Raw genomic sequence first — 14,003 nt, 5'->3', positions numbered from 1 at the left:
TCAAACAATGCATCTTGAGAACAGAAAATGCATTGGCAATTCAGCTTTATTGTATTTTATTGTTTTATGGTATGGCCTCATGCTTTTAGGCCATCTTCTCTTGCATCTGCTAGCGCTATTATTACAGCTCATTTTGTTTTCCAGCTAAATTGTCATATGAGCAAGTAGGTTTGGCAACATATTCTGAGCAGGATCCTCTCTTCAAAGGCCAGACACTATTTCTCAGACTCACATGAGAACATTTTACAAGGCATGGAAAGAATAATTTAATCTGCTGACTTTGCAGCCGTAACATCCTGTTGTGGTTGAAGTATCTTGGCTTTGTTTTTTTTTGTAACACCTGCATATATAAATGGAGCTCTTTTTCCTGATGGGATCCCAAGGTTGTAAGAGCTTTTTTTTTATTTTTTTATTTTTCTCCACAGTCAAAATACTGCATTTTTTGCTTCACTTTGTTCTTGAAGACAGTCGAATCATTACAATTGTACCTTCCCAAAAGGAAGATAATGCAATGGCAAATGTTTGGCCCATAAAACTTAAATTGTGAAAGTTATCAGCAATTGAGAATAGACTCTGGTGGTAGATAATGTCAAGTAGTCTTCCTTACTGGGGTCAGTACCTACCCCATCCGTAATAAACAGAGTTCAAAGTGAGGCTGGAAGGGAAGCCAGCTACTCGGGTTTTCCTAAGGTATTTTTCTGCTGGGTTATTGCTGTGATGTTCATTGTGTGTGTGTGCACATGTATGTGATATAGCACACACTGAAAGTGTTGTGAGATGGTGGGTAGGAATGGATCTGGGTCTGTGTCCCTAGAATTCTAGAATTAGTAGACTACATTTACCTCTCCCTTCAGTATCACAACTGCACCTCACCTGGATCAGCAGGCACTGACACAGGCCTCAAATGGTCGTCTAACTTGGTTTTTAAGGTGCACAGTAACTTTTCCTGCTCGTTGATTAATTGTGAATCTTAAAGTGGTTTCTCTCTTGCTTTTTATAGGTCTTTCAGCAAGAAAGAAAGAAGCCACTCTGAAAAAATGGCGTTTCCAAGTTATTATCCCCATCCACTCCATGGTAGCGAGGTTGCCACCAGGTCCTCCACAGTGACCGAGAGCCATAAGACCTCAGAATCTTCCAGGCAGGATACCAGGACTTCTGCATTTGTCCCATCTCCAACAGAGGCAAGGAGTCACTATCCGGAGCAAAAGCAAGGCTTTAAACCCACGTTCCTTCCTCTTAATCCATATGCATCCGGCCGGTCCTCACCTACTACGCCCACACAGACTCCTTCAGACTTTCTGACTGCAGATGATGGCCAGGCCCTGAGACAGCACCATGCCAAGCGAGATGCTCTTCCCCCTGAGAGCAGTGGTGCTACACGGGCACAGTCTCTGGATGCTGTTCAGGATAGATCCCCTGAGTCTCCTGCAGAAGAAATCATGTGGAGAAGGAAAGCAGGGCTGCCGCACAGATCCCTCCCAGCCAAAGTGATGTGGGCTCATTCAGTCAAAGACAACAGCTCACCACCAGCTATGGTGTCTCCTCCAGCATCTGGGCCAAGGTTCTCCCAGAGGTGGCAGTCCCTGCCGACACAGAGCAGCACTTCTTCTGACCCAGAGACTCCTTCTCCCCAGGAGACCCACCTCCGGATCTCGGAGTCGTGCCTGCAGCTCACGCCCCCACCGTTGCTGCAGGACGATGAAGACGACGAGGTGTTTGTCATGCCTTCCCAGCCCGGGGGCATCCCTCCAGCCTTCTCACCCCCACCGCCACCCCTTCTTCCTCCTGAGCTGAGCTCTTGCACTTCTGTGAACGGCACAGAGGAATTCCCACCTCCTCTTGAGGGGCATGGGGCAGCTGGAGACAAATCCACCAGGCTCCCAGAGGAGGACAAAGCGAGGTAAGGGAGAGCTGTCACGCCGCGTCTCAGGCATTGCAGGGCCATATACAGTAAGATATGCAGGGCTGCAGCTGAATGTGACTGACCTCCACAGCTCCGCGTGCCACCACAACCCACCCGCAGCTGCTGGCTGAGCGGGAAGCTTGCGGAGGATTGCACGCATTACAAGGGGAGAGGGACAGACAGACAGACTCGCTGCTGCTAGGCTTTGCTGGCTGCCAAGAGCATTGTTAAATGATGTGGCCGGGGCAGGGCAGAAAGCTAGAAGACAAAAAGTTTTGTGGTCCATCAGCAGATGCGCTGACAGGTGCTTAGCAGGCAAAGCAAAGAGGGTGATGAGTGAGGAAATATCCTGGTCTCATTCTCTCTGCACTTCCTTAGAGGGTTTCAGTGGGGTTGCTTCTCACTCACTCCAGCACGAAGAGTTAAAATGGCTGCTTACTCCATCCAGTCATTGCGTTTTGAGAGAGAACTATGAAAATTTGTCTTTTTCCAAACTGTTAGACTTCCCAGCGTACATTTTAGACCTGGCATGAAACAATCCTGTTATGAAACAGTGAACACATGCCAAGAAGTGACAACACAAATATGTCACAGTAACTCTGTATAGTGAATTTTTCCTGAAGGATGGGATTTTGGGCTGGGTGCCCAGCTGGTTTAACTCAGCACAGCTTCCCTTGCTCCCAAGGAAGGAGGAGGGATCCTTCTGTCAGAGAAGAATCTGGCCAGGGCTTTTCCAACAAAAAAAGGGCAAATCAAGTGTGGACTGCTCAGGCTGGCATTCAAAGGTGCTGGGATTCAATGTCCCCATCCCATGAGCAGAAAACAAACTGACTTGTCACTCGCTGGTTCTGTGATGGAATGACAGAACAGCAGCATCCAGGTTAAGGGCACAAAGTGCATCTGGCACCCGTAGCTTCATAGTGTGGGCTTTTCTGTGTTGAAGTGCAAAGACAGAAATGAGTGAGAGAGAAAGAAAACATATTTGTCTTAGGCCTTCATCATCTGTTCACAGAAATCCTGTGTGGTAAGTTTACCTTCATCTCACAGAATTTTTCTGTCCATAACAGCTTCAGAAGCTTTCCCAAAGCCCTGGCCAGGAGGGAGATAACAGGGTTGGGCACGAATATTGGTGAAAAGAATTGGTCCTTCTCACCGCCTGCATCAAAGAGGACTAGTTCTCCACCTGCTGTGGATAAGCAGCACCACTTACCTGCTTCTTCTGAAGGGCCTCACAGCTCTGATAGACAGCCCACAACTCAACCTGAAAGCAACCACAGAGAGCCAGCAGCTAACACCGGAGAGTCAGAAAAGGGCAGCCCAGAGTCTGGGACACTCAGCACAGCTCCTCCAGTGAAGACAAAGAAAAAGAGCCCAGAGGACCTTAAGTCAGAGGCTCTAGCAAAAGAGATCGTCCATAAAGACAAGTCTCTGGCTGATATCCTGGATCCAGACTCCAAAATGAAGACAACCATGGACTTAATGGAAGGGCTTTTCCCCAGTGGAACCAGCTTGCTGAAGGAGAACAACATGAAAAGGAAGATGACACAGAAGAAATCTATCAGGACAGCAGCAGAAGATAACACGTAAGCACTCTTTGTTTGGCTTCTGGGTTAATGTCACAGCAGAACTCACTACTTGCTTGCTTTTAAGGACAAGACTGGCAAATTTTTCCTCACTGGCAGAGTGAGTTTCTCAGGTCCTAGGCATAAGGACTGGCAGGGGGCTTCTGAATGCCCTTTCTCATGAGCTTGACTGTGCGTGGCCTTTGAGCTCACCTCTCTGGGCCACGTAGAAAACAATGCCAAGCTTGGTGACTGGACAAGAAAGGAACCACCTCTGGAGGTGTTGTTTGATTTTGCTTTCTAAATTTTTGTAATCAGAAGCAATTCAGTCCAAAGAACACAGGTACAACAGTAAAATCAGGACCAAACCAGTGGTGTGCAGAAAGCTCATGAGAGGCCCAGTTTTGAAAGGAGGGATGGGGGTGTCTTCTTACTACAGACAGACAAAAAGATCAGCCCAAGTCCTGCAGTGTAGCAGAAACTTCCAAAGGATAGCTGGAGAACTACACAGAAGTGAATGGTAATGCATGATGGTGCCAAATAAAATGATCAGTTTGCTCATCACCAGCTGAGCTGAGCTGATTTTTCCTTAGCAAGGATCTGTTCCTGGTCAGAGCAGTTAACCAGTCAACACTTAAGCAGAGCAGCTGTGCTGTTCTGCGCAGGGAGAGCGATGAAAGCGGCTGAGGTGCACCCTCTGATGGTGAGAATCAGCCATTGCCTTCGTGGTTAGCAGCACTGAGAAGGTACCAAAGAGGGAGTGCTGGAACACCATGGATCTAGGAATGGGAAAAGTCAGGCTCAGACTGACCAGACTGACCTCCTCCTTTCTCTTCACTGTGGTGTAGGAGAGAAGAAAAGGAAGCTCCCGTAACCCTGGTCACCTGCCCTGCCTATTACAATGTTTCAGCACCCAAAGCAGAACTGCTGAATAAAATCAAAGACTTGCCGGAAGAAGCAGGGGAGGAAGAGGAGCTGCTGGACATCAATGAGAAGAAGGTAAATTCCAAGTACACACCATCACTTGCTGTTTGCATTCCTGAAATAATAATAAACCCTGAAGTAAAGTGCATTTCTATTTGATGTCAGCATTTGGCTGATACAGTCCTCAGTTGCACAGGGGCTGGATGCATTTAGGCTGCTTGTGAAGCTTCACTGGGGTGACTCAGACTGAGTGAAGAGGGTTAATCTGACTGCACATTTGAGTACAATTCTCACACAGCCCCAAGGCTGTGTTGTGCCAAATGGTGAGCGTACAGGTTGTAAGAGACAGTCCCTGTCCCATAGCAAGGAAGTAGAAGGCAGAGGTGAAGTTACTTCAGCAAGCTCGGCTTAGAAACAGGAACAGAGTCCAGCTGGTGACTGCACTGTCTCTGTGCGTGAGGTTTCACCCTATGATTTTCCTCCTGACCAGAGCCAATTTACTCATTTTACCTGCTGCCTGCACACACCACCTCCAGAGGAATGTTGGTTACTCCTTTTTCCCACGCCTTACTGTTTTCACTGCTGCACTGAAAACTGTGCTCCTCAGCAGTTCAGTCAGCGCAGCCTCGGTGCGATGACTTGGGTGGGGAGGGGTAAAGCAGGGCAGGGGAGGAGGAAACCTCCTCCTCTTGTATTGAGGCGATATTTGAGGAATGGCCCCGCGATTCTTGCTGTAGGCTTGCATGCTCTGCCTTCCAGGGCATTTGCAGGGCCTTCTAATTTGATCCTGTCGTTGTCTCACATTGGTTACCTGCTAATTAAAGATAAGTTGGGAAGCTCACAAATCTCAAGGAGTCACAGACAGGTTACTTGCGTGTCTCTGCCTCTCTTTACACACCTATCACCTTCACGTCAAAAGCAGCTATGCCTGCCTGTAAATCTAAAAAGTCCTACCTTGACGTGGTGGTGTTTGGGAACGTGCAGTTTGTCCTGCAGCTCTGACTTGGAGAGCTTACCTCTTTTCTTGACATTGCCTTACCATTTCTGCTCTCAGCTTTTATGTGCTAAGCAAAGGATGCTCCCTACTAGGCATTAATACAGTGACAGATACAATGAGATCTCCACTGACGTGCTCCATACCACAAATTATGAGCAGTGAGTGAGTAGATTAGCTCTTTGAGCATCTGAGATGCAGGTAGGCCCTTGTCAGGTCTTCAGGAGCTGTCACACCCTGCTACTGGAGTGGTCTAAAGACGCTCAGTGCCTGCCATTAATACAAATATCTGTGGTCCTGCACGTGTACGGATAAAGTGTGTGTCATATGCTGCTTGATTTATCTGGCCCAAGCTGCTGGTTGTAGAGCGTGCAGCTTCAGAGGTAATCACAGCCCACCGTGCCTCTAGTACTTGATTGATTCTTGGGGTGCCGTTCACTTCGAAATTGCCTGCCTGCTGATGAAATACAAGGAGGACAATGCTCCAAGGAGTCAGCAGGCATGCTGCAAGAATCTGACAGGCTTGCAAGTAAATGTGTGCCTGCCACTGGAAGACACGTCCTGGGCCTCAAAGGTTATGTTGGCATGGAAAAACAGAAATCAATGGGAGTGATTAGGCCCAGACAGCGAGATCTGCCCGGCATGCTCATGGTCTATGTGAAATGACATTTGCATAGGCATTATCTGGGAAGGCAGCTACTCTGAGAGGTCATTTGGGTAAACTATGCTCATTTCCATTGTAAATGTCCAAAAGAGCTATGTTGGTTTGGGATCTTAGGAGAGTGACTGATTAATGAATACAAAGCAGTTCCTGTCCAGCTCCCAGGCCTTCAAGAACAGAGGTACTTCGCCCCTGGCAGTCCTGTAGAGCAGGCCTGCACCTTGTGCTGATCTTTTGGAGCAGGTGGAGTGACTGCCACCTCTGAGCAGCTCAGTTCTCCTGAAAACCTGCAGAGGTCAATGCCAGACTTTCTGTCCAGCCCACAGAGCCCAGCAATAGGGTTTTCTCCCCTGCCATCATAGTTGTTGAGATTGGATCCCTTCGCCACAGGAGCTGGTCTGGTAATTAATTGGTTAGGACCTCGGATCTTTCATTTGGAAGTGGCATTGGCATCATAGGCTAAGGAAAGACAAGTGGTGGTTCTTGTCCCTGGATACTACCTGTCATACTGAGGGGAGAATCCAAGTAAAGGAATTTTGGCTGTCCCTTATCCTAGCAGGTGGGATGTAGTAAAAGATCACTTTTTCTCTCCTCTCCTCCTTGACTACTCTACTAAGAAATGGCATTAGTTACCTGTTATTCTAGCATAAACCTGGTAGCTGGCACTTGTTTTAAGAAAATATTTCTCACGTTTTATTAAGCTTTTGTATATATGCGGAAGCTGCCAGTGGACTAGTGCAGCCAGAAGCCTGTGAGCTCCAGAGCATGCACAGAGTGTACCATCTAGTGGTGTCTGCCGCAACACTGCTCTTCATTTCTTGGCTGCAAGAGCAGCCCCCAGCCTGACCAGTGATCCTCTGGTCCTCTTTCCTTTGAAGTACAGTTTCAATCCCACTTGAAATTAGCATCAGTTTTGATGGAAAAAAAGACTGTGCTAGTAAACTTTGAGATAATATTTTCAGGCAAGTTTGAGATTTACTTCTGTTTAATCCTGCAGCATCAGTATGCAGAATAGATTAACATACATATCATGGTGCCTCATCAGTGAATAAACTGAGACTGAACGTAGAAGAGTACATAAAAGAGACTGAACATAGCCCAACCGTTGTATCAAGAGCTATTTCTGCTCTCTATGCTCTCACTTCTGACAGAATGGAAGCAAAAATTGCAAACCCCAGGCCACAGACTTCTGCTTTTGTATATATATGTCTTTCATCTAAATCCTAACAGAAATTAGGATCTCCAGCACACGTGCAGCAGTGGCGGTTCTGAACCCTGAACCCTGAGGGCCTCCTTTGCTTTGTCAGTGAAATAGTTGCCAGCATTGTCGCAAAATGAGTGCGTGCTCTATGTCTTTGCTCAGTCACTAAGAAAATCAGAGCATCTTTGGTGCAAATGCTTGCCTGGTGTATCTCCACGTGAGGCAGAGTCTGCACAACCAGGGAGTATTGGTGATATCTCATCGGCCACAGCTGAACTTGAGGCTTACACCTCAACACTGAGGCAGTGGAGTAAGGAGCAGTCAGGACTTTCAGGGTACCGTAAGAGGGGGAAATACATGGCAGTTCCTTCTTTCCTGCTGAGCTTTGTAACTACCAAGTGCCAGCTCAGTCTGCTGTCATGTCATTAATAATATGGCTTAAAATAATTTTTCTGCCAGTTGTTAGATACAGTTCTGGGTCATGCAAAATGTAACATCACAACAAGGAATCACAGGCTGGGACGGAGAGCTGGGAAGATGCAGGAGATGTGGTTGTAGCTCTTCTCTTAACAGAACCTTTTGAAGGAAGGTGCCTACGGTTATCCTCTTTCAGATACATGCATCTGGGTATCAGAATATGGCAAACCAAATTGGATGCTCTTTTTGAAGATGTTCATTGATGATGGAACAAATATATCTTCATGTAATCTGATCAGGTTATCAGATTCAAATTGTCAGCTAAATGTGGAATTTCAGAGTTTTCTCTGTTCCCTGCTTATTGTCTTCTTTATGTTTCCTTTGTCACTCATTGCTGACTTGACCCTGCTCCTCAGGGATTGTAGCCATATCTTCTCATTGTCGTCATCCGTATGAGCAGTGTGATCATGATAATAACCGATGTGGCAATGTGTTTCCCTTCTGACAGGCTGAGCTCATCGGGAGCTTGACCCACAAACTGGAAATCCTGAAGGAAGCCAAGGAAGGCCTGCTTGCAGACATTAAGATGAATAATGCTCTTGGAGAGGAGGTGGAGCTGTTGATCAGCGAGCTATGCAAACCAAACGAGTTTGACAAATACAAGATGTTCATTGGTGATTTAGATAAGGTGGTGAACCTCCTGCTCTCCCTCTCAGGACGCCTGGCCCGGGTTGAGAATGTTCTGAGTAGCTTAGGGGAAAATGCCAACAGTGAAGAGCGGGTACGTATCTGCACAACTGTAGCATCTTGGTCATTCTCAGTCACAAGAACCTGCTTGTATAAGCTGGGACCTCCAAAGGCTCCCAGGGAGGCAGGTGCCTCACTGATTCTGTGTAAGCGGTAGCAAACACGGTTCTGTCCCGAGGAGTCTTGATCCCAGTTTGTACAAATATGTCAGATCCTATGGCTTTTACCTCGAAACAGTGGCTGTGTTTGGCACAGCATGTCTGTGTGGAGGAGGGACTGTGTGGTGGTTTGTATTGTGGAACAACCCACTGCCTTTTACCTTAGCTGCAGCCACATTTTAACATTCTTTGGGTGGCTGTAAAAGAAGAAGCCAGGTTTTCCTGGTAGTTGCTGCTTTTGAGCAAGTTTTATTGAAGTTCTTGGGGTCCTTTCTTCCCCACGTTGACTAGAGCAGTTGCAGTCCTGTTCAGCAAGATTCCCATTCATCCATCCTCCTTCCAGAGGCTCCTGACTCTGTCCAGGAGCTTAGCAGCCATCGTTCCTCTCCTAAAAGGGGCAAACACAGTACTGGGGGGAAGGAGAGGGGAGATAAGTGAGTTTGGTGCTGCTGATACTGAAGCGCTCTCTCTGGTATGTGCAGAGTTCTCTGAACGAGAAGAGGAAACTGCTGGCTGGCCAGCACGAAGACGCCCGGGAACTGAAGGAAAACCTTGACCGTCGAGAACGGGTGGTCTTGGAGATCCTGGGCAACTACCTCTCTGAGGAACAGCTCCAGGACTACCAGCACTTTGTAAAGATGAAGTCCGCACTCCTCATAGAGCAGCGAGAGCTAGACGATAAAATCAAACTGGGTCAGGAACAGCTCAAGTGCCTGGTGGAAAGCCTCCCCACAGACTTCACACCCAGGGATGCAACAGCAGCAGCCGCCCTAGCTGCAGCACTTGCTACCTCCACCGGGGTCGGTGGTAAAACGCTTCCAGTGGTCTCATCCTCACTCTAACCTTTCCCATGTGGTCCTGGGCAAAGTCTTTCTGCTTGAGTCTATTTAATCCAAGTACTTTGGAGATGGTTCTCTACAGTGACAATGAAAAGAGATTTAAAACAGGATTTCAATGAAGGAAAAAATAGCAATAATAAAGGTTTTATTTTCCTTTCCTTCTACCACTGCTTCCTGGGAACTTAAATCAGTCTGGAGGGAACTAAACTATATCTCCTCCTAAACTATATCTCCTCCTGCCAGAGAAGAGGAATTCTCATGAGAAATAAACACGTTACCTTTAATAAAAAACATCACCTCCTTTCTTTCCTCCCTTTCCTGCCTACCTGGCACCTCATTAAATAATGAAGGATCTAAAAGAATGAAGCCTTAAAAATAAAACCAGCCCATTCTACTGAACATTAATGATATTTATATTTTTTAAAGAACAAGACAACGTGTAAGTTTTTGTACATACTCTAATCAATTACTTGATTCTACTTTGTTCTGTATGTAGAAAAGACATTTAATTTTGTATTTTGTGAAAACATTAACAAAAAGAGGGAACCCCAAAGATAGTCATGCATTAGCCTGGAACATCTCTTCGTGGTTTTGTTGTTGTTGTTTTTTAATATAATAAAGGTCTACCAGAAGAAGCTTCAACCTGTTTCAACACATGCTGAATATACCAGTAAGTGTCCTTATGAAAGACATTTTGACCAGGAAAATACAATCTTTCCTCTTCGGGATCTTTTGATCCAATGATTCTAGAGTTTAAATATGCTTTTAAGAAAACTTGCATCACAAGAGTCCAAGTTAGCATGAAGCAATGAATCTTGCTCTTTACTCACTGTGGAGGTTTGGGAAGAGTCTGTTTTAAATAATCAAACTCATGATCTGTATTACTGTTGCAGCCTGTTTGCATTTCTGTGAGATGAGAAGGAGATCTCTAATGGCATTATTTATAGGCCTGTTTTTGTGAAGGGATGATGTTCAGTAGGACTTTTTTCGTAGAGTAGTATCTCATTTGAGATCCTGAACCTACTTCATCAGAAATTGATTTACAAGCCAGAAGAGGCATTAACTTGAAATCCTACCATAAGGACTATATTTCCTACTCAGTCCAACCTGGAATAACTAAATGTGCCCGACTGAACTTTGCTGTATCAATTTACCAAGTGCTAGGTGATTGTTGCAAGTTTGCACACAGCAAGGCAGATTGGGGCAAACTCTCTTTTTCTGTCTGGGACATTGCTGTCCTCTCTACTGAGCTGCAATGCCATTTAAATGAAATGGCTAGGAGCTGCCTGAACAGATCACCACTGCAATCAATGAGCCAGACTTGGGTCGCCTCTCTTCTAACCTTGCAGAGATTTCCAGCTGTGGAAGCAATTCAAGTTTCAACCTTTCTCCAGGGGGTTGCGTCGTTCATTGCATCCTATCTTGCCATCAGGATCAGAGCAGAGATTTTAGTCATGTGGTTTTTAAGATCATTCATTTTGAATTTCATGCCCAGCACATGACTGAAAATTACAACAGTTATTGCTTTCAGTGCTAGTTTTAAATCCCCACTTGTTTTTTTTTGAATAGCTCACGTAGCTCTTCCACAGGCAGCTTGGCAGGCTGAAAAAAAAATACCAGTGCCCTTTTGTCATATCCAGCATCAATTCTCCAATTCCCCAAAATAAAACCTATTTGATGTTTTAATGCTTTTTGAAGCAGCAAGTGACGTGACAGCAAACATTTTATTCACTGCTACTGAGCTTGAAATGCTGTTCAGGCTTACACAGCATTTCATGAGAACCCTAAGCAGGAGAACTCGTTTTTATGCCTTAATAGCTGTATCAAAAAATTGGAAGAAAAGTATTTTGGAGGTAATTCAAGAACAATTCTTTGGGATGTTTTCAGGAAAACAGTGGGGGGAGCTGTTTCCAGCCAATCAAAACATTTAATTTATTTTAAAAACAAAACAAAACAAACAAAAAACCTTCCACAGTTCTTTTAGTTTAGCATATTTGAAAGCCGTGCTCACTTAGATTTTTTTTAAGCCACCCTTTCATCTTACAGATACCGAAACCAATCAAAAAAACTTGGCAGATGTGGCAGGCTTTTGTGAATCATTTAGAACTGGCCGACATTGTCTTTTCCACTTACTGTGTCCTGAGAAAGAAAGTCCTGCAGTCTACCCTCAGGCTAGGAAGAGCCTTCCAGCTAAGCAGGGTCTGTCTGCGTGCTGCAGAAACCAGCACCCATTTCAGAGGCAGCACGCTGGGCTGCGTGGGCTGCAAAGTCCAGCCACCCTTGCCCACGTGTACTGCAGGCAGCGACACCAATTTCACTCAGTGTGCTGGCATTACGCTGCAAGTCAAGTGTTTCCAAGTGGTGGGCAGTTGGCCAGCCTTGCGGTGGTGGTATATAAGGCTTTACTAAATAGTGTGTAAAACTGTTTCTTTTGTAGGGTTTCCAGCTAAAACGTTTGAGGTTAAGGGTTCATGGTGGTTTGCAAGAAATTCAGATGTTTGGCGTGGCTCTGCACTCCGCCAAGTTTGGGGATTCCTGCTAAGAAAGTCCTGCGTGTGCTCCCACTGTACACACAAGCATGGGTTAATGAGGCAAGTGATAGTAATTTATGTTTTTATAATAGCTGAGATCTTCAGGTGAAAGATGAATTAAAGCCCATATTTCTTTATCATTAGGGAAACAGCCTTTGCACAGCTTTTTTCAAAAAATGCTCCTCAAACTGCAGGATTTGCTGAGTTTGGCAGAAACACATCTTGACTTGTATTTGAAGGTAACCAACCATTGGCCAAGCCAGTATATTTATTTCCTAGTAGATTTATTTCTCAGTGCCTTTAGCAAAAAAGGGAGACCTATTCGTTTCTCCTTACCCACTTTGTTTTTCTCTTGTGTTCTTAAAACTGGAGCATAATGGAAACTAATTTCACAGAATGATGGCATAATTTCATGGGACTGGAGTACCATGGGTAGAATTTTACAGTTATTGTCTAGTCCTTATAAGCTTACTGAAACAAATCTGAATTTGGGGTCTAGCTATGTGAGATTTCCACATCTGAACCAATAACTATGTGGCTACAGTGGCAAAAAGCTGCAGGCTAGATACAGAGACTGTGATTTTCATTGCTAGCCCTTCCCTAAAATGCAGTGTCCCACTTATCTCAGATCTGGGGTATTTCCCCTTTCAGCTGCAGCACAGGCTGAGCATTATAGCATGTTCAAAGCAAATTATTCAAAACACATCTTGCAACAAACAGTGGTTCTCAACAGGTGGGCATTTTAGCTAAAAAGGAGCGTTATTTTTATAAATGAAACATCAATTTGGGATACTGGAATTGAATGCTCCACCTTCTACCCTGCTGTGGGGATGGTGGTTCTGCGTGACTTTGCCAGCCAGCCCTCTGTAGATGAAAGTGGAAGAGATTCTTCCCAAAGTCAGTTCAGAATACCTGGGTCAGGTGCCTTCTCCAAATTGGTCTCTGGAGAAGTCTCTTTCCTTCTCTTCAGACTATCGACAGTCAAAGGATCCCACAACAGCTACCTGGCCCATTCAGCTGGCTGCAGTTGATGCCTGGCACAGAGTGAAGCATGCAGTCTTGCTTCTCTAGCTTGAGGCAAATCCTAGTAAGGACAGAGCAGTAGCTCTTTTGATATAGATGGTCAGTTCAAGGTAAAAGCTAGTTGTACAAAAGGGATGTTACTGTGTGATCTGCCTTCCCTATGTTCTCACTCTCAGTAAACATCTCAGTTACAGGGGAAACTTCCAATTTACCCAGTGCTAACTGGCTTTACTTTTGAGGACAATCAGAAAAGTCACAGAAAAGAGAGGGAGGCATCATTTTTCCTGAGTTAGCATTCCTTAAATTGTTACCTTCAATTTCCAGCCAATTTCTGAGAGACCTGTCAGGAAAACAAACAAACAAACAAACAAACAAACAGGTATAAGTCAATGTTGCCCCACAGCGATTTTCCTGGCCTTTGAAAGCAATCAAACTGCACTGCTGTCATTGCACCCAGACCCAGCACAGGGAAAAGGAAAAAGAAGGAGGCATACACTCACATTGCAATGCTGTCTGTGCAGTGCAGGACATTGAAGCAAGTCTCTTCAACCTACCTTTCAGTACGTCCTCACATGCTTTCAGCAACATGCTACCCCAGCAGTCTGCTTGGCTGTGCTGTTCCACATGATGTAATGCGCTGTGAAAATCTAGTCATCTGAATTTGCAATTTGCCTTTTTTTTTTTTTTTTTTTAACTGAGCCCTTGGGCCATTGATGGTCACAAAGAATTCATGTCAGATGCTTTCCTCAAGACTAAATCTAGCAAGGGGTGTTTACACTAGGGTCTCTTGGTTCTAAGTTCATACACAAGATCTTTTGTGAATGTTACCTACAAAATTCATCAAACACAGAGCACCAAAACAATCCATGCATCGGGACTGATCCATCATCTCCACAGTTCAGCTTCTGGCACACTCATTTAGACTGGTCAAGAAGAGGAGCATGCAAATAAACCTGGATGGCATTTCAGAGACACTCCACACAAATCCTGAATATTAACGCGAGCAGTGACTCATTGTTTGCAAAATGGGAAACAGCTTTTCA

General features: G+C 45.3%; 1 protein-coding gene and 1 long non-coding RNA gene across 10 annotated transcripts in view; one reads left to right on the top strand and one right to left on the bottom strand.

The window, feature by feature from the left end:
- The window catches only part of SHROOM3 (shroom family member 3), a 144,365-nt gene extending 134,317 nt beyond the window's left edge, over window positions 1-10,048 (top strand). For all 9 annotated transcript variants that reach the window (XM_068679241.1, XM_068679248.1, XM_068679243.1 and 6 more), the window contains 5 exons: window positions 1,001-1,900; window positions 2,971-3,486; window positions 4,314-4,464; window positions 8,171-8,443; window positions 9,050-10,048. In XM_068679241.1, coding sequence (XP_068535342.1) covers window positions 1,001-1,900; window positions 2,971-3,486; window positions 4,314-4,464; window positions 8,171-8,443; window positions 9,050-9,409 — 2,200 coding nt within the window. In that variant the 3' untranslated portion in view covers window positions 9,410-10,048. The remainder of the gene's footprint in view (window positions 1-1,000; window positions 1,901-2,970; window positions 3,487-4,313; window positions 4,465-8,170; window positions 8,444-9,049) is intronic.
- On the bottom strand, window positions 9,695-12,034 carry LOC137855169 (uncharacterized). The gene is made up of 2 exons (XR_011095556.1): window positions 11,540-12,034; window positions 9,695-11,008 (listed from the first exon to the last, which is right to left on the bottom strand). It is a non-coding gene; the product is annotated as an uncharacterized lncRNA (long non-coding RNA).
- Window positions 12,035-14,003: the final 1,969 nt, after the last annotated feature.

This window comes from Anas acuta, chromosome 4 (genome assembly GCF_963932015.1).
Source record: "Anas acuta chromosome 4, bAnaAcu1.1, whole genome shotgun sequence".
Lineage (NCBI taxonomy): Eukaryota > Metazoa > Chordata > Aves > Anseriformes > Anatidae > Anas > Anas acuta.
The sequence above is the reverse complement of the archived record's forward strand: the minus strand, read 5'-3'. Positions and strand labels throughout refer to the sequence as shown.